Here is a 22,896-nt window from a genome sequence, read left to right as displayed (position 1 = left end):
CGTCAGGGACACGGCGGCGGGAGGCGGGAGCGCGGCGCGCAGGCGGGCCGAGGGAGAAGTGGGCGGGGACGACACCGGGGAGTGTCTGAGCGCGGTGTCTGTCAGTGTCCTCGACACAGTCTACTGGGAGGCAGTGACCCCGCGGAGATGGCGGGGGGCTGGCGAGTTGCGCCGGTCTCGGTGACCGGAGGGCGGCTGCCTCCCGCGCCCCTCGGGTGCGCGCGCGCGCCTGTTCCTCCCCTCAGGAGCCCCGGGGGAGGTCACGAGCCGGCGCGAGGCTCTGCCGAGGGAGGTTGTGTTTGCCGGTTACAGGCAAGCCGGAATAACCTCACTGATTTTTGTTTTCAAACATTCCGTCTAAGCCTTCGGCGTACAAGGACCTCGAATATCTGTACTGCCGTCAGGATTTATAACTCCCCCCTCAGTTCCCGCCGCGCTCCCCTCAGGTGCGCGCACGCCCCTTCCCGCCCCTTAGGAGCGCCGGAGCCAGCGGGAGGCGCTGCTGTGGGAGGTCGCGTTTGTCGGTTGTAGTGAAGCTGGACTAACCATGTTGAGTTGTGCTTTCAAAGAATGCGTCTTATCCTTCGGTGTACAAGGAACTCGAATATATACACTACCGTTAGGCTTTATAACTTCCCCCTCCCTCCCCCCCCTTCCCCTCCCTCAGGAGCGCCGGGGGTCACGAGCCGGTGCGAGGCGCTGCTGAGAGAAGTTGTATTTGCTGGTTGTAGTGAAGCCGGAATAACCTTGTGGAATTTTAAACTTCTTTTCAGAAGTTCCCTCTAAGCCTTCAGTGTACAAGGAACCTGAGTATCTATACTATCGTTAGTGTTATAACTTCTCGCACTTCCCGCCGCCCCCCTTAGGTGCGTGCGCCATTTCCCCCGCAGCCCCTCAGGCGCTTTCAGGCGCAAAGAAAAACTAAAGAGGGTCGTTGAAAGCCTCAGTTCCCAAGGTATTATTCTCCAGCTTCACCCAAGCGAGAAGAAGAGGGTTTTGCCAGCCCCGGGTTGCCGGCTGGGCTGAGGGCAGCGCTGACACCTGAGGGGGCTCTGTTGGCTGCTGTGGACACCTCCATGTTCAGCTTGGGCAGAGCTGTTTAAAGGTCTCCTGCAGACCTGTTCTGCCCAAGGAAGGCATGAAAAGCCCCAAGGAATCCTTCCGGGTCCGAAGCATTGCTTGCGGGTGGCACAGAGAGAGGGAAAGGACCAGGTCGTGTCCTCTCGCCCGGCTCCCTCAGACTCAGCACTGATTTCCCATCCGCTGAACAGTGACCTCCCTTCAAGAGGTACCGGGTTCATTTCAGGGCAAATCAGGCTAAGATCAACACCTTCACTGTGTCTGCTCAGAGAGAGGGAGCAGGAGTTGAGGTTGGAGCGAATTCGCAGCCCTTCCGGTTGTGCTGGAGGAGGAACCATGGCTCATTCCCCTTCCCCCTCGGGGGCGCGAGGGGTTGCTGAGGGAAGGCGGGGGGAGGTGCTGATCCTCCTCTTTTTAAACCCCTTTTCCAGATGTATTTCTGTGGCGATTTGAACAAAACCAGCCCTGTAGTGCTTCCGCTTCTTCCCCGTTCATTTTTCCCAACTCGCGACCGAGGGGAAGGTGAGGGAGGGTTTGGAGTTTTCCCGAAGGTTTGAGGTGGCTGCCTGGAGTTTGGTGATGGGTTTGGAAAGAGAGTTACGTGCAGGGTGGTAAAGTGGTGAGAGAGAAGAAAATCCACATAGGAATAGCAAAATTGGTGAAAAAACCTCTCAGAATAGTACAGGGGAATGCCCCGCCCCAGCGCACAGGTGTAAATTATTATTGAGGTAATAAGCACTTAATTACTCTCCTACTGCAAATGGAAAGTAGCCAAAAAAAATTATTGGTGCTTGTAATTGCAGTAGAGGAATGAAAAATGAGGTTCCATAGGGGGGATTTTGGTCTGGTGGGTTTTATTTTATTTTTTAATATTAGTGTAGCTACCATAAAGCATTGGGTCTGGTATGTATCCAAATCAGAATTCCTGACCCACAGCTACTGTAAGGAAGGAGCTCACCTCCTCCTACACTAGAAAAAATGTCTCCATCCCTGTCTGCTGTTTTCAGGAAAATACTTCTCTCATAAATCAACTTTACTGTTTTACAGGTGTTTCTAGACCGCAGCGAAATGATGACTGTGAAAATTTTTGCTGCTTCCCAAAGCAAAATTTTATGAGCTCCAGTTTTATCAGTGTTCCATGCTCTTCCTTCAGCACTTTGTCTATCTTATGTGGAGCTGCAGGTAAATCATACTCTATTGACTTGAGGAAAGAAAAAAGAGACAAGTTGTTATAAAATGAAATTACATGTTCTATGTTCTCCCATTTTTGTCAAAACACTTTTCTCTTGTTTAGTGATGAATACTGTCAATATACTGCAGGAAAAGTAAATCATTGATCAAATATTGAAAATACATCCTGTTTAGAAACCTGTCAAAACAGAGAAAATTATTCTATACCTGAGGATCTGATATTTTTCCGCACATCTTCATCTTTATGTAGATTATTGCCGTTCATAACCCACGGAAATAAAATCCTGAAACCACTGAAATAAAGTTATATATGGGGTTGTTAATAAGGTACTGGCCTTTATTTTACTCTCAGTGAAATTCCAGATGTCTGCTCTAACTGATGTAAAAGCCAAAAAGGTAAATCCCATAACTGAGAACACAGGAAGAAATGATAATTCTGATGCTGTGCATTATAGGCTTGAATATTTAGTTGAGATCATCTTAATTCTTGGCAGCTTTGGTGAAATACCCATGAGAAAGGTAGTTATATTTAAAATATAATCACAGGGTATGTAACCTGATGTCCTTTTGGCCAGTGTTTCCTACGAGAAAGGGCTAAATGCAAGCCTTTGGGTTCAAAGCTATGTGCTTTGTGAGCAGAAAAGCCAGACAGCTCTGGGTCTACTTCATGGAAAAGTTAAAACTCTCGTTCCTGGTTTATTGTGGAAGCATTTTCCATCGCTGTCCTTGCAGAATGCTAAAAAAAAATTATGAAAATTAATTGCTTTCTCTTCTTCACGGTGCTACAACATTTGGTTTTTGCTCAAAGCTTTGTCTGGCTGCTGATTTTTATTAACCTTGGTGGTGTCTTTCCATTTCTTAGACTCTTCTGACCTGGTGAGCAAAGAGTTTTTACAAGTGCTTCTATAGTCAAAGGAATAGTTTGAGTAGAGGGCCACAGGTAGAGTTTTGAACTCTTACCCAGCTAGATGTGAAATGCATCCTCTTAAATAATTAGAGTAAGGTGTTTATAAGATTTGGTATCTTTTTCTGTGTTTAGCTAATTACTGGTGTCAGTAATTCTTATTTATCATCATTATTTCACCAGAACCGTGGCTTTGCAGTGCTCCCATTAATGGAATTGTGAGTACATCAGTGGCAGGGATTTCTTGGCATGGAAAAAAATAGAAAAGATTTCTTGACCACTTGTAGCAGCATCTCTGTAACCACATGAGTTTAGAGACCCCGCCTCATCTGCTAAAGGATGTTTATGTTCATGTGTTTTCATAAAACTAAATGACACTGGCAGTGATTTCGTTGATATGAAGTGTTTGGATTTCAGAATAGGTTCCCTTCAAAATGCCTCTCTGCTGAAATGAAGCTGTTTTGAGGGGAAGGATAACTTGGTGACCTTCTAAATGCTAGAAACCCAGAGATAATGATAAAGACAGCCCTCATATTCAGGAGAGCTTTCTAATGAGGTCCAGCAGTGCTGTTCAACATGACTCTAAATGCTTTGGAATAGCAGGCTGCCACTGAGGTGTCTCACTGACTTTTGGCAAAACTGGGTCTGTACTGCACAGGGCTCAGGAGGGTAGGAGACTTAAACGTCTCAGTGCTGTCTGACTGTGTGCTCATTGCTCTGCATAACCTTTGGATGCCAAAGGGAGAGAGGAAAATCCTGGAACAGCCAACTGCAGGTGGCTGAGGAGCAGTCCACGGCCTGCTTTTGGGAATAAATGAGAGCAGAAGAGGCAACTTGGGAGGGCTTAGGCTGGAATTTCCCATGGTCATGACACCATGCCGCCCTGGAACGATCAGCTTTCACTGGGATAAGCACTGGCTTGGGATGTGGATCAAGCCTGTCAAGAAGATTTTTCTAGAGCCTTTAGGATCCCCCTTGGGTGCTATAAAACCAAGCTCACTTCCCATTCCTACCTATTATGTGTTCAATTTTGTTCAAATAAAAACCTCTTGGAAATTTTAGAAGGACAAAAGAAAGGAGAGAGAAGCAGTGTGTGTACCAGAAAGGGAAATAAACCCCAGGGCCTTGGGCAAGGATTTACCACCTTAGCATTAGATATGACAGCGGTGAGATTCAGGTGTCAGGGAGAGGTGTGGCAAACAGGGAGCCATCCAGCAGCAGGAGCAGGTTTCACTGAAGAGCCTCCATTTTAATGCAACCTGTGTTCTGATTTAATAAACAAGCTCGTGTTCCAGCCATTTCAATGGATGTTGTGCCAGGAGGGCACATGTGATGGATCAAGGCTTGAACTCCGTTAGGTGCTGAACAGGTGGGGCAGCAATTTGCTGAGTTGAAGGGTGAAAAGAGCAAGTGTACAGTTTTGACACAATATGCTATATGACCCCTTTCTCTTGAGTGAAACCACAAAAGGAATCTCTTTAATTGGAAAAGGTACTTTGCTATACCAGCTACATATTTAACATCTTGTGCTTTTTAAGTAATAGATTGAAGTCAAAGTTCAGCTGAAGTTTCAGTGGACTTTTTTTTTATGTGTTTGTGTGTTCTCTCCTGTAGGAATGATGACTGTGGGTAAAAATAGACCATTTTAGAAAAACACCTTTTGTAACCCATACCTGTGTTTGAAGTATGTCTGCTGAGTATTGGGTTTGAGAGGTAAATACTACAGGGAATTTTTTCCAGCCTGATTTATCAAACTTTATGGCTTCACAGGAGGAAATATTTAGAAGTCTCATTTCAGTACTGTTTTAGGATGCTGCTTATTTGATGAAACCATTATGCCATAAAAACTGGGTGATTTGTGGAGAGATGATGGGCTCTGGCAGTGTTTATCCACCCAAATCACTTTCTTTCTTGGAATCAAGTGTTTTTATGTAGAGCATGAAACACAAAAAGAGAGCAGGAAAGAGAGGAGATAAAGCACAGTATTAAATAGAAGCTCTATTGAGAGAAAATAAAGTGAATGCTAATGGGGACCTGAGAGAGAGATTCCAAGTCTTCCAATGTATTTTTTCCTTGTTTGTTCCATATAAACCCTCACCAGTCATTCTTCAGAAGGAAGGATATACAACAAGTGATGTCATATTGGCTGCCAGAATTCCCTCATTTCTCACACTTGTGTGTTTCGACAAAGGAGGAGGTTGTTGGATGAGAGGAATATACTCTTGGAGTCTGGAGAACGTATTTTAAGTCTGGTGGACAAACCATCATGTTTCTTGATCAACTGATACAAACTCTTTTCCCAAGCTGAGTTACATCTCACGGCAAATCCACATCATTTTGTTTAGCAATAGAAATGTGTAGCTCATTAGGCAAATTTGGATACATTCAATTGTTGAAGGAAGGCAAGTCAGGAGTGATGGGAGAGGTTTAATGAAATTGAGTTTGTGACACAAATATTCTGTAGTGTCTAGGAGGTTTTTGTGCAGGGGTGTGCAGCTCTGTGCTGCTTATACTGAAAGTGCCTGATGGAGATCCACTTTCAAAAGTGATCTAAGTTTCAAGAGGTTGTCAGGTTTCTGATCCAGGTTTTGATTGACTTGTATGACTACTACAAGCAGCCAGTTAGCTGTTTAAGTTATGCTCTCTTCTCTGCAAATTGATATTTTAAATATCTTATAATGAGGTCCTTTCCAATTTCTGGTCTAAACTATCTGTCCTTACTGTAACTATGGACAAATCTGTATTTTTCTTTATTTTGTCCCACAGATCAATATTTAGAAGTTAGTTAATAAAGCCAGATCACTCTGGTGCTACACTGAGTATCAGCATGAGCAGTTTGTGGCAAATTGTTCCTTCTTGATTAAGTATTTATAGGCAGTGGGACTGAGAAGGGCGATTGTTGCCAAAGCTTTGGCACCCCTACAGAATTCTCCGAAGAATAAAGATGATTCAGATAAAGGCCAGGAGGGATTTGCTGGCTGCTGGAATCAGACAGTTGTGTGATGCAGAGTTCTCGTTTGATATCAGCTGGTGTTCCAGTGGCTTCCTGCTCTGCAAACTCCAAACACCAACCAAACAGATGAATTTAAACAGTGGGATGGTTTTATATTTACATAAAGGGAAAAACACAGGAAACTCAGAGAGCTTGGGGAAGGTCCCCACTGGGTGAGAAGGGTTGCATTTGATTTATTATCATTTTAATTGCCTAACAGTGCTAAGGGAGAGTCTACAGTCCCTGGAGAAGCCTTCAAAGGGGGAAAGATAAATATTGAAAAATGTTATTTATAGCCTTTAGTGTTTCACCCATGTAAATACAAAAATGAAATACAAGGGCTGATCACATCTTCTGAAGTTTTTCCTTCACATAAGCAATGCTGAAGAGGCAAACACAGCTGCCCAAAAATAATGGCAACGTGAGGCCTTTGGCTGTGTGTTCTCCACCCAACTGCCTCTCCCGGTCCTCGTGTTCCCAGGCTGGTGTTGGCAGAACGTGAGTGTAGGATGGGCTCCCGTCAGGCTCTCCCGTGATCCATAATGGGCATTGAGACGTGCCAGCATGAAGTGCTCAATTGGATTTGATTTGGGAATAATGGCTGCAGTCAGAGACAGAGGAAGGATTTTTTGCTTTCAGGTTCTTGTCATTTCTTCTCACTGAGAAGAAGAATAGCAGAATTTAATCTGCTGGTTCTGAGAACAAGTTTGATATTGATGAAATAACTGATGCCTGACTTTTCATATGCCAGATAGCGCTGATTTCTGTTTGTTTTCTGCTTTTTTCCTTTTTTATTACCTTTGCACCTCTTGGCCTTTTCAGTAATATTAAATTTTTCCAATAGAGCACTTAACTTGTGTGCTATCAAAAAGCTCTCACTGTGAAATTCCAATGAACAGTACTACTGTATGGGGTTTGGGGTTTTTTAGTGCTTTGGTTTTCTTTCTCCTTTTCTCAGACTTCTAGATATCATTGCTGCCTTCTCACCTGCCAACATGGACTGATAATTAAAGCAAACCACACCATGAGCATGTTTATCCTTAATTTGTGCTCTTTCAGGAGTGCCCATGAAGGGAACATTTCTTTGGTGACATTCCTGCACTTTGGGAGTGTTGAGCTGCAGGTAACAACTTCAAAATAACACTGTCAGCTACTTGGGGGTATTTCTTGCCCAAATAAGTGTCATATATAAAGTCAGTGGCTTAAGACTTCTAGTATTTAGCTTAAAATGTTTAGAGACGTTAAGCAAATTCTTTATTTGCTTTTTGGCGATTTGGTGGTCGTAACAGTCCTGTTTCCATTACATTTTTGCTCATATTTTGGAGCAGCAGTATATGCAGTCATTGAAGATTGAAATAATGCTTATCTTCCAAATTATTTGGCATTTCTTAATGTGCATGAGAAATGACTTCATTTCCTACAATGGAACAGATCTTGGCAGGTTTGGTGTATTAGGTATCTGTAACTATTGCATCTTGACTACACTGACATAGGGCCAAAGACGATTGTGTTATTTAATTAAATGCAATATGTTGGTTATAACGACATTATTATTTTTCTTGAGTATTTAAATGTGTTTTGAATGTTTTTGTTTTCAGAAAGTAGCATTCTTTTCAATACATGTAAGTGTAAATATTTATTAACATCTACTGTTTACTCTAATATATAAAGGTAACAACCCAAACACACCCAGCTTCTTATATTTTCTGCAATAATACTCTGTTTTATAATCGTTACCTTAGTTCTCTGGTGGTATATGTGGTCAGACTAGAACTACGTTTACTTGAACCTTTATTGTCTCATTCTTTGTGTCAGTGTCTGAAGCAAATTACCCGCTGTTCAAAGATATTGAGAGATGAATCTTAGCAGCACAAGTTCCCTGAGATTTCTGCAACAATTAAATACTTTGACAACAGTCCAGATCCCGTGCTCAGAAATCAGCTCTCTAGAGGCAGTGAAATGAGAAGGGTCCTTTACCATAAGTGAGTTTTAAAGGTGGGGAAATCCATTCCTGCTATCTCTTTTTTCCTGTTTTTTTTTCCTCCGTTCATTCTGAAACCATGACCTGGTGAATGTCACTAGGCGTAATCCACTGATGCCGTGGGAGGTGGGAACAGGGAGCTGGACAGTTCGGTGGGGCTCAGGACCCCGAGTCGCTCTGGGCTGAGCCCCCGCTGCCGTCAAACTGTGCGATTTTCTTCTTGAGCAGCTTCCTTTCCTTTGCCGCCGGTTCTGGAACCATATCTTCACCTGGGGCATAGAAACGGTATTGGATTAGTGCAAAGGGCTGGGTACCTTTTACAGCAATTAGAACAGTGAAAATGGAGAGAAGGTAAAAACACTAGGAAAAAACTCCCAAAACCTGAAGCAAGGAATGAACAAACACAAAGCCGCAAAACACCCTCCCATGCACAAAATTACCCCCCCTCGCCCTGCTATCAAAAACCCACAAACCTAACCACTGAATCATGCAGTGAAAACTTTTGGCTTTCCTCTGTGTTCATTTTCTGCATTATAACCAATAGAAGATTACTTTCTGTTCTTGGGCCTGGTGTGAAGGGAACATGCTGTTTATATGTGGGAACACAGGGATCAACACACTCCTCGAGACTCAGAGACTCCCCGAGTTCATCATCCCAGCTTTGCCAGTGGCTGTGTCACACTGTAGAAGATGCAATTAGGGAATATTTTGACGATTTCTTTATTATCTGTGTTACAGATAATCAAAGCCAAGTACTGAGGGTTCTTTTTCTTCACTTATGTTGTGAGTGATTTTTGTGTGTGCATATATCTTATGTGTTTTTTAAAGCTTTGATTGCTTTTATTATGTATTATATATTTATAGCTCTATTTATATACCTGTATTTTTCAGATACATACATACAGTCATGTGTATAACTAGATATCAGCATTACCTATTGACCTTCAATTTCCAGACTAATTGTGCAGGTGTGAAGGACTCCTGTCTATTTAAAACCTGCTTTTAGTTTAAGTATTTATATTTTATTTCCTTATGTGAAGTGTGAATGAACAGAAAGTTTGTGTTCATACCTTAACAGTTTTTATTTATAGTGTAGAAGGTGTGTTGAATACAATATGATAAAGTCGTGCCATTGCTTTGTATTCAAAATTAATTATTATTTTCTATTTATTTTTATTACCTTACTGGTAATGGCATTAAGTAGCATTTAACTTTGTCTTGTTGTGAGTCCTGTAGAAATACAGATAAATTAAGTATTTTGTCTCCATTATACTTGAAGGAAATTTGCCAAAGGTTGGTGGCATTAGGAGCAGCAGTGTAAAAGGAACTGCTGATTTTGTGCAGTATCTCTGGTGATTCCAGGCATGTCTGTGTTCTAAGTCAGCAGCTTGCATATATTAAGGTGCAGGTTTTTGAATCTTTCATAACTGCAGTGCTCTGAAAAATTTCCAACACAGCTCTGTCCTACTGTGTGACAACTTTAGTCCATCCATGGTTTCTATTGTCACTGCCTGGGGGCCGCTTGGAGTCTGCAATCTATGCACTCCTTGGGTCTGGGATTGAATGTCACTGCACTAAAATGTGTTCATGAAAATCCAGGGCTTGATCCTAAAATACCCTTGGTTATCTGTGTATCCCCACACTTCCTCCCACTGGTCCCTATCTATCCCATGCTCCTGCATAGACTGAATGCAAAGCCAGAGGAGGCCACTGAAAGAGAATATTTTTAGAGAACTGGATGTGTATATTCAGAAAGAACAAATGCTTGTAAAATACTAAACAGAAAGATCTCTAGTTTGGAATTAGCTGAGGGCAATAATCTGGTTGCTAAATGAGATGCCCTGTTCAATATCACCTTATCCTCCAGCTGTAGTTCTGAAGGGTTGGATCCAACATTAACTTGCAGACTGTGCTTTCCAACACAGGGATTTAGGGAATCTTATCCTGAAATTCCTCTAGACTTTGTGTGAGCACAGCGACAGATCTGGGCACTGCTCAGGGGAGTGTCTCTGTTCAGGACACAGATAAATATGTACTCTATGTGAACAAATGCAGAGCTGCTTTCCAAGGAAGTAATGGATCTAGTATGCCCTTGAACATTCCCTGCCTGGATAGTCTTGGCTACACGTATTTGTATAATAGTATCAAATGTGGCACCAAACTTTGCAGCCTAAAGCAGCCTGTATGTAGGAAGTTTGAACTACTGCTGTAGGTGAAGGACCTGTGAAATGATAGCAAAAGAGATCCTGACTTGAAAGTCCAGGGCTGGAAGAACCCCTTCAATATGCTGAAATTGAGGAAGAATGTGGCCTGTAGGAGCTGTGCCAATACATTTGTGACAAAAAAAAGCTATAAATATCTCATTTGGTTGCTCTTTGAATGCTCAGTTTTGATTTTCCTGGCTTACAGCTCAATACATCCAATGCTTTGGATTTTTTTCCTGGCCATTACTTTGTGTGGTTTCAAGAAGAAATAAAGTTGTGAATGTCAGGACTATTGGGAACATAGCTAAGGTAACATGAAGCTGAACTGTTTAAATTCTATCTGTGGAGGAAGGTAGAAGGTAAGACTAAGTCCTTTGTGTAGTATAGATGAATTCCTAATGCTTCATTACCTCTAACTGGAGGTTTCTGCCAAATGAACAGTTAGTGAGTGTGGGAGGTGTGGTGTGTTCCCTGGGATGGAGGGCTCTGAGTACCTGTCTTTCGGATAGTCCCAGGTTTGCTGCCAGTTCTGACTTTCTCCTGATTGTGATGTATCTGTTGCAGTGAAATTCCTTCTCTAATTCCAGTCTCTGATGGTCTGTGTAAACAACTCGGTACTTTTCTTTTGTTCTTGTTTTACCTGTTTAGGAAAGAAATGTTATTAATATTAAGAAATATTAATTTGATTTTCCATAACAACTTTCAGACATCTCCAGCATTTTACAGACATTAATTATACTACTCACATGGGATTGTTTTCTGTGGCACAGAGAAGGAATATGAGGTGCAGGGTAAAATAAGAGAGCACTGGTTACCATAACTGTCTTTCCCTCTTTATCTCCCTCTCTCTGTAAACATACATTTAAATGTGAAGCTCTTAAGTGATAAACACCCTGAAGCATCTTCAATAATTCATAGCAGTACATCACTGGTGCTGGCTATATTAATCTCAAAGGGGTTTCATTACGGTGCTCACTGAAGGGACTTGTGTGTATTTGAGAGCAGAAATATCCAGGATTTCCAGACTGAAATTCAGTCACAATTTTAGTTGTACTGTGGCCTAATTCTTTACCTGAGTTGTTAAAGGTCACTTCTCCAATACAAAGAAATGTCCTGCTGGAAGTGCTTTTGCTTTCTTGAGTGGCCACAGGACGTGCTTATAAGCTCAATAATAATTTGAATTTACTTTTTCCAACAAGGTCCAGCCTTGCAAGGTGCTGAGTGCCTGCAGAGGTATTCCTGGGGGTACTCTGGGCTGGGCTTCCCTTTGGAGTTGGAGGCAATTTGTAAGATGAGGCAATAATATCCTTGTAAAAGGATTTCAGGATCATCCTCTCTCTAATGTATAAAAGAACTATTCTTAGGTACATTAGATAAATACCATTGAGAGAAGCATTACTGGATGTTTAGAAGATATCTCTCATTTCATATAATTTTTAAACAATTCTTCATGCAATAATAATACAGAGAGATCGGTTTTCAACTTATTTTTTCTCCTTTGCACTTTCAACAGCCAAATAGTTTTCCTTTTTTCTTCTGATCTTCCCAGGTTTTTTTGATGTGAGTTTTCTGGGACAAACTGTAGGACAAAGACTCCTTTAAAGTGATTCCCTAAAATCCATTGAGGTGTTAAGATGAAGCACACGCCACACAAAGGAGCGACAAGGAGATCTTATCAAGCCCCCCTTTCACATTCAGAACCACAAGCCAATTGGTTTGGAATTTACAAGCCCTAAACAAATGTCAGACTCTTTCATCTTAGCAGAGGAAAAAGGCACAGAAATAGATGAAGGAATATTTTTTTTCCTCAGTTCTCTTTAAATTTGGATTGACTTAGGTCAGACTGTTTATTTTTGTCTGAAAGCTAGAGGTAGGCATAGCTGAAATATGCAGAATTAAGGATATGTTCCCAAATCCTAGGCCAATTTGACTTCCAACATACAAGATTTTCCTGCCTAAATTTGCAGGACTAAAACAATCATCAAACCAAGTTTACTTTTTTCAAGGTACAAATTGTTGGCTTTGAAATCTTTGCCCTAAGTGATAGTTCTAATGCTGACAGTAGGACAGATATTCAGGTTCCTTGTAAACCGAAGGCTTAGAGGGAATCTTTGAAAACAGGTTAAAATTCAACAAGGTTATTCCGGCTTCACTATAATCAGCAAATATAACCATGATCTGAGGGGGTGGAGGAAAGGAGTAGTTTTCTCCATTGCCCTTGGTCATAAAATTCACATAGCATTTCTTCTGAAGACAATAAAGCTGGAAGAAGGCCTCTTTATTTGCGTGAAAATCAGCACCCTTTCCGGCAATATAACTCCTGAAGAAAGGAGGGAGAAGGAAGAGACAAGGCTGCATATCAAAGCAAAGTGAAGTGTTAAAAGGGTCTGCTGCCTCAATATGACAGATAGGCCTCAAAACCTCAGACAATGTAGGCCACTGCAAAATAGATGCCACAACCAGTTTACAAAGCAAAATAAATTAGCATTAGAGCAGGGGCCTGGCTTTTTTCCTGCTTTTCTATTTTGCTTTCTGTCTGTGTTTCTGCTGTGATGTAATCTGAATTACTTGGACATCACTGCTTGTTTAAATAAAGACATCAAATGTGTTGGATATAGTAAAAAAAAATCTAAGGCTGAGCACACAACATAGGAAGATAATGTCCTTTGGTTTAGTCCCCCTAAAGTTCCTTCTCTTTCTGAGAACGGCCACTCCCAGATGAAGTTTCATATGGAGCTTTGGAACCTGTTTTCTAGGCCCTTTCAACACCTTCTCAGTAGGTCTCATGCTTTGAAGGCTCACTTGCTCTCAGAAATACATATTTTACATTGTTGATCACATAGGGTTTAGAAATTTGAAGCTCTACTCTTGCACAGCAGAAGTTGATGAGGCATTTTATCATAGATTTTTAGTGAAAACAGGCTCAGACTGTCAGGAATTCTTTAGATGTTCTTTTCCTCACTTTGATAGCCTGACTGGGAGGATACCTTTACCAAGCCCACTTCTGATGTTTGGGTTTTTTTGAATTTCTTACTGCCTCATATATTTGGAGTGTCTGTGTGCTTGAAATAAGAAAGGGATTGGTTCTGAATATACAGTTATGGTCTTTAAGACAAAGGATTTCAAATCCCATTTTATCTGTTGAAAGGACATAGTACTTCTGCCTTTGTTGTTTCATCCTGAAGATTGACATGATCAGATAAATTTTCATTTCGCTTTTCCTGCAGTTGAATTTTTTTTGTATATAAAGCTGAATATGAATATTGAATCAGAATGTAGTGTATTTACTAGAGCCTAAATAGAGAGGAAAAAATTCCCATTAACATCCACTCCCCTCAGATAATTCCCCTTGTCTTTAGGGCAGAATTTCAGGAGGCTCCCTTCTCTAATCAGATGTGTTTTGATCTCTGTTATTCCTTGCTGCTCACACGCATCCATGTGAGTACACACCACTGGTGAACTGAAGGGCAGACACATATTTATACATATAAATACATTTGTAGGGTTCAGGGCTGTAATTCTGGAATTTGAAAGCAATGAACTGTATCAAGCAGCGATAACACTGAAGGAGAGGAGCCAGTAGCTACTTTATAACATGACTGATATTATGGCAATAAGGAAAATCAGAGAGCAAGGGTGTTTCAAAGAGGGGTTATAATTGCATCAAGTCAGTTTTTTCTAGAGAGAACATTTATAAGGTAATTCAGAGCACTTACATGTATAATTTTAGCCTTGTGGTTTGTTTGAATTTCCTTCCATTTATCACCATTTTTTCTGTGTCAATATTAAAATTTCCTTTTTTTTTTTTTTTTTTTTTTTCCAATCACCAATGGAAAGTCAAATCTGTTTGGTACTCTTCTTGTTTTGTACAGTTACCACATTTGTGCTTTACTCTGACAGTCCCGGGGCTGATGCCTGGAGCTCACTTCCGTGAAGTCCTGAGCTGTTTTTAACACTTCAAAGGCAGGGAATGCACAGCCTCGGGACATGCATCTATTGATGGGCCCTGTTTCACCTGTCCCCAACAGTTCATAAAGTATTGCAGCCTGTGTGTGAATTCTGTGTAAGTGCTTTGCAGACTAGAGATGAATTTAGGCCCAAAACTGTGTCTCTGAATCACAAATATATTTTATAAAGTTGAACAAGCATGCGAGAAACCTTTCAGGATCTTCCAAGTCTGTGCAATAAGTGTAAAGCAAAGATTTAGATTTTGAAGTCTGTGTTACCGTTTAAGAATGACAGCACATTTAAAATTCAGTGGCAGCATGACACAAACAGGCCTCCCTCATTGACATGCAGTTGAATTTGGTCTCCACTCAAGTCTTGCATCACTTCTACACCTGGAAATCTCCAGTGATGTTAATGAAGCTGCTGTGATTTACATGAAGGGGGGAAAAGGGACTATAAACCCGCCTGGTTTTGAGGGCCTTGGTAGAGGCTCCAAGTGGAAGGATGGCCTTGTGATATCCCAATGCTCACTGGGCATTTGATATTTAGTAACAGTGGTAAAACAGTGCCAGTCTGCTTTATAATTAAGAAACAATTACCAAGACTAATTTTGCTCCTGAGTAATAACCATTTGAAGGAGGTTTGTCTGAAGCAGCACTGCGATTTCTGTGTCTTCTAAGATTGCTCCAATGTAATTGCTCTGCTTTCTTTGGCTCATTTTCTTTGATGCTCCCTAAACACACTTACTACTTTTAACCTAACAATAGATTTAGCAAGCCTTGCTACACCAGTTTACACCTTGGGAATATACATGGAAGGGTTCATCTGGAGGCAGCTTGTGACAAGAACAGGCACATCAATGAGTGGCACTTGCAGGAAAATGAGTTTTTAATTGTGTAATTGTGGCAAGCTGCAAAGTGCTGGTAGTAATAAAAATAGGTAAAACTGATGTGAAACTAAATGAAGAGGAAGATTAAGTGAGGAGTTATGTGATCTGCAAACAAAATAGTCTATGCTGATCATTTGCCTCTCTAGGAATATTTCTTTCTGGGTAGAAAAAGAAAAGGCACCAAGGCAACCAGCAGAAAGTTGTGTGATTGCTACGGTTTGGATCAGAGCACATAATTTTCTTTCAAATTATTGAATTATTTAAAAAGGTCACCTGATTTATATTGATATTTACCTTGCAGCACAAAGTAATTCGGTAGTACTATTTGCCTGTAGCTGTTAAATGTTGCTGCTTTCATTGCTCCCTAACTCTTTCAAGATTATCATGTTTTTCACACCAAGTGCTTTACAGAATGTTCCAACAGGAGCTGTGGAACCGCATCCATGTCTGGCGCATCCATGTCTGACCACACCAGCCATTCAACTACGGGAACCACAGAAAGCCTTCATGGGGAGAATGCGAAACTAGCACAAATTTAGTCAAAACTGCCTTAAAACAGCAGCAGGTGAAATAAATGCCGTACATGACCCACCAAGCCCTGTGCTTCAAGTAAAGTTAATTATTTGTAAGAGCAGCGAGAGCTGAGGTTGAGGTTGGACCCGCACTTACCAGTGGTGTTGGCTTGCACGGTTTTCCTCATCCACTCGTAGGAGCTGTGCCTGTGGCTGCTGGGGGAGCAGTGCTGGGCACTGCCGGGCTCTGCGGGAGGAGCCCCCCCCGGCCCCGGGCTGCAGGGAGCTGTACTCGGCGGGGCTGTAGGAGCCCGGGGCGGGGGACAGGGCGCTGAGCTGGGCAGTGCCCGCGCCGGAGGGGCCCGGCCCGTACGCGTTCCAGTCCTCCCTCTGCGGGCCATAGTGGGAGCCCCAGGGCCCCGGCGGCTGCCCGTGGGTGTCCAGGGCTGGCACGGGGTGGTATCCCATGTACTCGGGGTAGGGGGGCGCGGACACGAAGCCCTGCCCTGGCAGGGTGTTGGCAGCCCGGGCAGAGCCTGGGTACATGCTGCCGTCCTTGTCCAGGAGCGGGCTCACGTACATGGCTGGCACACACCTGGTCACAACATCCTGCTCTGCCGTGTTGTCTTCTGCTGCTCCAAATATTTGTGTTTGGGTTTCTCTAATAATGCCACTCTTCTTGGAATCTTCTACTTCATCCTCTTTATTATCCACTGTGTTACCAGGTGCTGGTGGTAATGGTTTACCAAGACCTTGCCTGACGTCAGCTCAACTGCTGCCTCTAATTACATTTACATTCAATGAAGGGCTGCCCGACCCCACCTTTCTGCTGGTTCTGGTGCTTTCTCTTTTAGAGAACTTTATCTATCCTATTATCCTTCCCTGATATTCAACAGCCATCCCAGTCCTGCAAGATGATGCACAGTTGCTTGTATTTGTAACTGAAATAGTTAAGTAAATAGACATTTCTCAAAAGAACTATCATAGCAATGTTTAACATTCAAATGATTCTTGTTGGAAACCTTTATTTTATGATCTACTATCAATCAACAAATAAATCTGTTACTCTTTTAATTTGTCAGATACTAAAAAAATCTCATTTTTACTTTTTAAGCAGTACAGTTAATTTGAATAATTGTAAGTCAATAACTTCAAAATGCAGAGCACCTCATAACAGCATGTCTTGAATATAACTGTCTCAAAAGTTTCCTGTCATTGTTGACTTTTGTAAGTGGTTTTCCAGCCTGGGAGACTTTACAGCTCTGACTGTAGGGCACATCTCCTCACTGTCCCCACGCAGAGTGATTTAAAGAGATCCTTCATCTGGTGGCCATTGCAAACTGATAAATTTTGAAAAAGCAGACATAAATCTTCCTAACAAAGATGGTGCCAGAAGTACAAAGAAAATGACTGTAAAGAGTAGTGAAAAAAGTCTTTGATTAGCCCAGTAATGTTGTTGGCTTCTGTTTCAAGGCAAGCTTTGTCTACCTGAAAGGACGGCTGGTTCCTTCCTCGAGCTGCTGCCTGTGGTCTGCTCTCAGTTGTGGCAGCTTGGCCAGGGAAAGCAGCAGGGAGGAGACATCTGGGTTGTTAATCGTGGATCAGAACTGCCTCGATGCCCCTCGGGAAGCCCCTGCACACGGTGCTCCGTGGGGCAGGAAAAAGGATGCCCCATGGTGTTTTACATCTCGTTATTAAGAGCTTGGTTTAACGTGGGAGAACTAAAGCACACCTTAGGACTCCAGACTCACCTCTCTGGGTTGTGGACCTGCAATTTGTGGAGTGAATTGGTTGTATTTTATTTTGGCTGGGGGTTTTTTTGCAATGAGCTATTTGTAAGGGCTATGCTTGCAAAAGAGGTGAAAATTACAATGGTGTTTCCCTTACAAAGGTGTGGGTTTTCATTCAGTATCATTTGTATTTTGACACTATGTATTACACAGCCCTTCTAATTCTCAGCACTAAAGATTCTAAGTGTGCACTTAAGACAGGAAAGATCTACTTTCGGTTGGGGTAGAGGGGGTTTTTGAGGGCAGAATTTTTACGAGAAGTGTAGCAAATATTTTTAATGAATTTGCTATATTTACAAAATCCTGCATTAATCATTGGGATCCTGAGAATCTCTGAGGAAATCAGGGGATAGACCTTCGTAATTAGTGTACTATTATAAAATAACACTAAAAATAAATCGAAAGAGACTCTTGATCCCTTCATCTTGAAAGGAAAGGACTTGTAACACGATTTTGGGGCCCACAGAGCTTTTCGTAGTGATGTGCACTAAAAAGAACAAAGAACTCCACTGAGCATCATCCAAATTGAACAAGATGTGTTTCCTGTACTGGGATTGTCCTTGGACTCTTTGGCTGTTTGTGAGCCTTGTGAGCAGTTAATTCCATGTATGGCTGAATGCGACACAGAGCCTTCAGTCGCAGGCAGATCCACAGAAGGAAGTTTCGTCCCCATCAACTGCATCTGAAATGCATTGGATTTCAAACATGGACATGGTTGCTCAAGGGTTTCAGATCAGACCCAGTGTCTGACTTCTTCTAAGCCCCCCATTTCACATTTCAGTGAGTGACATGGCATTTCATAGACTGCACTACATGTTGGTAACATTTTTATCCTCTTCCTTTATGGGATTCCTCTGCAACGTACCCCTACCATTTCAGTATCACTTAATCCTATTTTTTGTATCTCAGAGCTTTATCCTTTATGCTCTGTTCTTCTTTTATCTTTGTTTATGCTCCTCCTTTCCCTTCTTGTTTTGCCTGTTCCATTATCTGAATTTTCTTCAGATCTATTTCGATTCTTTCCAGAACGTAATTAGATCAAGATACTCGGATGGCAATTTGCTGCCCGATTTGATATCAGCTCACAATAGTAAGCTTTGAATAAAGCATTTTGTTTAAAGAGATTTGCATAGCAGGATAAGATTGCTGGGTAGGACTGCAGATTCTTAACACCAAAGTGAGAATAAGACAACTGAAATGGTAACGTTCAAATGATCTTCTGCACTCTGACTCTTATTCTCCTATTTTGTATGACAGAACACTGTGGGGATATTAAAGGAACATTTGCCAGCAGTTCTGAGGTGGTGGCTGGACCCCCAGAAATGTCACCCTTAGGGAGGTGTATTTGTACCTTTTCTGGGGTGAGTGATAACAGCAGAACGTGGCAAATCTGTGTGGTGCTGCAGCAGCAGTGCTGTGCTCTTTGGCATTCTCCAGCGAGAGGGATTGCCAGAAAAACTGAACTCCAAGCTGTTTTCTTCTCCACCTCCTCAAATACCAGGTATAATTTATCTCCTAAGCCAGTGTCCTGGAGCTGCCTCAGTGGTCGTTGGAGGGAAGTTTTATGTGTGTTAAATCAGATGTACTTGGAGCTCTTTGGGGAAAAGACTTTCTAGTTTTCTAACAAGAGGTTTCTCAATAATAACACACGTGGGGATAACCATATATAGGTTATAGGGGCATATATAGGAGCTATAAAGGGTTTGTTTGGACAGGCAAGGGAGACAGTGCTCTATGGTATATAAGCTGTTCTAGAGAGTAGTTCCAACCTGGGTAATAACAACATAATTCACCAACGTGCAATTAAGTGTTTAATGACAGCCATTATAACTGCAATTTCAGCACTCCTGGGGAGACTAAAACCTGCCTGTACAACAATAACTTACATGAAAGGTGTTTATAACTGTGATAGTCTTTATTAGGAGCCCTTACTCATAAAGTCACTCTTCATTTTATGGAGATAAGAAGAAACTAATCTGTCTGTCTTTGAAGCTTGAAAATTATGTGAAATCTCTCTAATTTCTTAGAATAAAAGAGCAGGTGAGCGTAGTGTGCCCCATTCTGGCTCAGGTGATAGGAACAGATGTTTGTTTTCTTGCCTCCAGATGACCACTCAAATAACACTTCAGGAACACCAGGCCTAAGAATGCTTCTCGCCCATCCCTTGTAACTGCATGCTTGGAATTTTGAGGAATGGTTAGTGAACTCTGTGTTGCTGAGAGTTCAGTGCAGTGTTTTGGATGCGTTATTGACCCTGTTTTCAGGCTGGCTTTGCATGCACTCTCATTCCTCCTAAAATTACTATTCAACTGTGTGAATCTTGAGGAAAGGTCAGTCACTGTGTGGTTTGCTGTCAGCGGAGAGCAGTTCTGTTGGGAAAATATGTGGCAAATGATGAAGGAAGGCAGATGGTTTTAAAATTTAGAACAGTTAAAGAGACTGCTTTTGCTTTTACTGAAGGTTCTACAAACATAAAGCTTCTGAATTTTTTTATTTGCCTTTTTAATTGGGCTGGTTTAATATCCAATACCGTAGTTTAGGTCTCATTTTCAGGGTTTGAAAGGCAAGCATGTGCCAAACCACATCTGGCAGATGTGGCACAGCCCAGAGAGCTGAGTGAGCAAAGCTGAGCTATTTTCACTTGCTGAACTGACCTCCTCTGGGGAAAAGTGAAAAGGGACATATCACTAATTTCAGTTCTACCCTGTGTGTGTCTCTGATCCCTCAAGTGTATTTGTTTTTTCGTAAGATAGAAACAGAAGAAATAAAGATGCCAGATGTCTGTGAAACCTTCCTCAGTGATTTAATTTTAATTTCACACTCTGAAATTTTGGCTTTTAGCAAATCCTCTTGAAAAATGATGGAGAGTGACTGGTTGAAAGCTGAGTGTATTTGCCCTTCTATGTACCTCACTATTGATTTTCTAACTGCTGCTAACAATGACTTATCTTTAATTTCTAAAGTGTTGAAAGGTGTTTTATTAAAAGTAGTGTCAATGCACTTCATGTATGATCTGCATCAGTGTTGCATTTGCCAGGGAGGAATGGGCTGAAGCCAGAGTAGGTTCTGACAGAAATCAGAGTATGTCTTACAGCTCCACAACTGTGGCAGGAGTTCCATGTGAACCCCAGGGGACATCTAGGTGCTCCCTGTGAGCCTCCAGGAGCCCTTTGGGGGGGTTTCTTGCCTGAGGTTCCATAGATGTCGGTGCCTCCCCTGTGCCCTGCCTGCCATACTCTGGTTTATGGCCCTGCCAGACTGGCACTTCTGTCCCACAGATTGAACTCTTCTCACTCCCAGACAAGAGAGATTGTTGGCTATGGAAGGTCTGTCCTGCCTTACAGTGCCTGTGTCTATTGTGGCTTAGGAACCAAGAGCATCCAGGGGTATCCTAATTAACCCTCTCCATTACTGGGATACATCTCAGTTTTTTTTAGAAAATGGAAAAGAATTGTGCTCTTTGAGTATGAAAACAGCTGGCAAACATTAATCATAAACCCCGTGCCTATTCCTTCACGTAGTGAGTTCTGCACAATAATGTGTCCAGGCAGTAACATCCAGTGCCACCTGCAATGGGCCTGCGTGAATCATTGGCAGGGATGTGTCATCCCAGCACACGTGCTGGCTGGAAAGGCTTGGCTGGCAGTAAGACCCTGGAGGGCACCAGCAACCCAGTAAGGGTGCTAAGTGGAGTCTGCTTTTTAATTTCCATGGTAACATCCCGAATTAATGTATTTTGGAATCTGCTTCTCGGGTAGCAGGCGGCACAGCTCTCTCCTCTGTCCCTCAATGACTGCATAACCCCTAAGCAATCACTGAAGGTTTTGGGGTTAGAAATAGCATTTTGAATTGTGTATCCTGCTTCCTTGCATAAAGGTTTTGTAGAAGGTTGCTGTTTACTCTGCTGCTCATGATGTTTTTATACCATACGGATCCCAATTCTCGCTGGGAAATGGGGTGTAAAAGTCAGCAAATTCCTCGGAAAATTGGATATTCCTTGATTGTTCTTTTAATCACAATTAGGATTAAGGGCTTAGATATTCCTGTGATGTAGTCTAAGGTACACTTTTCTTCTTCAAGGCACTTTGCTAACAACCAATCCATCTTCACAACACTCTGCTTTGGTGTCCCTAGTTTTTAGATGTGATACAAGTGTTAAGTTTTATGATACACCCAAAGTATTGTCCTGAGGATTGGTCCCAGTATTCTATGACTTACAGTGCTGCAACCAAAATCATTTCAGTTAATTTGTCTCCAGTTTATATCTCTCTTGTTTTTAATTATGCACAATACAGCATCTAAGCAACAGCACTTGCAAAAGCTTCAGAGAGAAAAATGGCTTTCTTTGGGTTTTGGTGGGCTGCTGTTTAAAGGATTAAAGCACATTGGAAATACTTAATTAGATGGATTGCTGGTAAGTTTTACACCAAAAAATCCAACTATTTAAAACAGCCACTGGCATAACTAGAAGGTTAATAATCTCTAAGGTATTGCCCTGGTTTATAGATACTGCTTTTGGAACAATAAATTGTAACCTTTGAACATGTGCTTCTGCAAATAAAATCCAGCCTTATTTTGTGTACTTAACAACTTCTGATTGGGAACACATAGCAACCTATAGCAAGCATGCTTTCAGCAAACTGGAGCAGAAATGAGGCAGATCTTCAAAGTGCTCACTTATCTTCCTCAATAACTCTTCTACATGTAAACAAGATAAACTAGGTTGTTTTGCCAGATCCCCCTCTCTTTGAATGATGTTCAAATAATTTTAAAGAGAAAGAAGTTGTGTTCAGACATATTTCTTAAAGTTTTTCCTTGAAGTACTCTTTTTATTTTTCCTTTTAGAAATATTATTGTAAAATTAAGCTGTGTCATGGAAATGTGATTAAAATAGGGAGCTCTGCACTTAATTCTGCAGAACTCTGGGGCCAGGCTGCTTTCAGAAGTTCTGCTAGAACTAGGGCCTAAATTATTGTGTATCAGTACAAAAGACCAAGTTCCCTCTGCATTCTTACCTTTTGAAAGTCTAAATCTGGAAATCTCAGTTGTTTTTCTCTAGTCAGCCAGCACAATTCTGGTTAATTGGCCAGTGTGAGGTTGGTTCTCTTGTGGGCCTTTTGCCGTCTGTAAGTTAAATCTGTGTGTGTGTGTGTGTGTGTGAAGCAAAGGTAACACCTCTGGCATTTCCCTCTGCAGACAGAGGCTGTTCTTTGTATTTCCAGTGGATTCCTCTTTTGGGTACATCCGATGGAGACCTCTCTGGGGAGAGCAGTGGTTGGCTTTGGATACAGATGGCAAATGGCTTTTGTTCCCACGTGCTGTTTGCCGTGTTCCTCTTTTCAGACCATGTGGAAACCAGTGGAGTCTTTCTGTTGCTGAACTTTGAATTGCAGTTTCCTGCTCTG

The 22,896-nt window shown here is 41.9% G+C and overlaps 1 protein-coding gene and 1 long non-coding RNA gene across 4 annotated transcripts; one reads left to right on the top strand and one right to left on the bottom strand.

Annotated features, from left to right (window-relative positions):
- The first annotated feature begins 13 nt into the window (after positions 1-13).
- On the top strand, positions 14-8,976 carry LOC116793678. Of its 3 annotated transcripts, none has more exons than XR_004359558.1 (5): positions 14-446; positions 774-866; positions 899-955; positions 1,512-1,602; positions 2,128-3,110. It is a non-coding gene; the product is annotated as an uncharacterized LOC116793678 (long non-coding RNA). The 3 variants fall into 3 exon arrangements; XR_004359559.1 differs by lacking the exon at positions 14-446 and adding an exon at positions 7,227-8,976 and having other exon boundaries at positions 469-866; positions 2,128-2,262; XR_004359557.1 differs by lacking the exon at positions 14-446 and having other exon boundaries at positions 469-866.
- CDX4 (caudal type homeobox 4) lies at positions 7,418-16,397 on the bottom strand. Its single transcript, XM_032701636.1, is given in 7 exon segments — positions 7,418-8,263; positions 8,265-8,313; positions 8,316-8,390; positions 8,393-8,417; positions 10,847-10,992; positions 15,859-15,974; positions 15,976-16,397. Coding segments are annotated over 7 exon segments (768 nt in total). The 5' UTR covers positions 16,284-16,397; the 3' UTR covers positions 7,418-8,214.
- Positions 16,398-22,896: the final 6,499 nt, after the last annotated feature.

This window comes from Chiroxiphia lanceolata, chromosome 14, assembly GCF_009829145.1.
Source record: "Chiroxiphia lanceolata isolate bChiLan1 chromosome 14, bChiLan1.pri, whole genome shotgun sequence".
NCBI lineage: Eukaryota > Metazoa > Chordata > Aves > Passeriformes > Pipridae > Chiroxiphia > Chiroxiphia lanceolata.
This window is presented reverse-complemented; position numbering and strand designations above follow the sequence as displayed.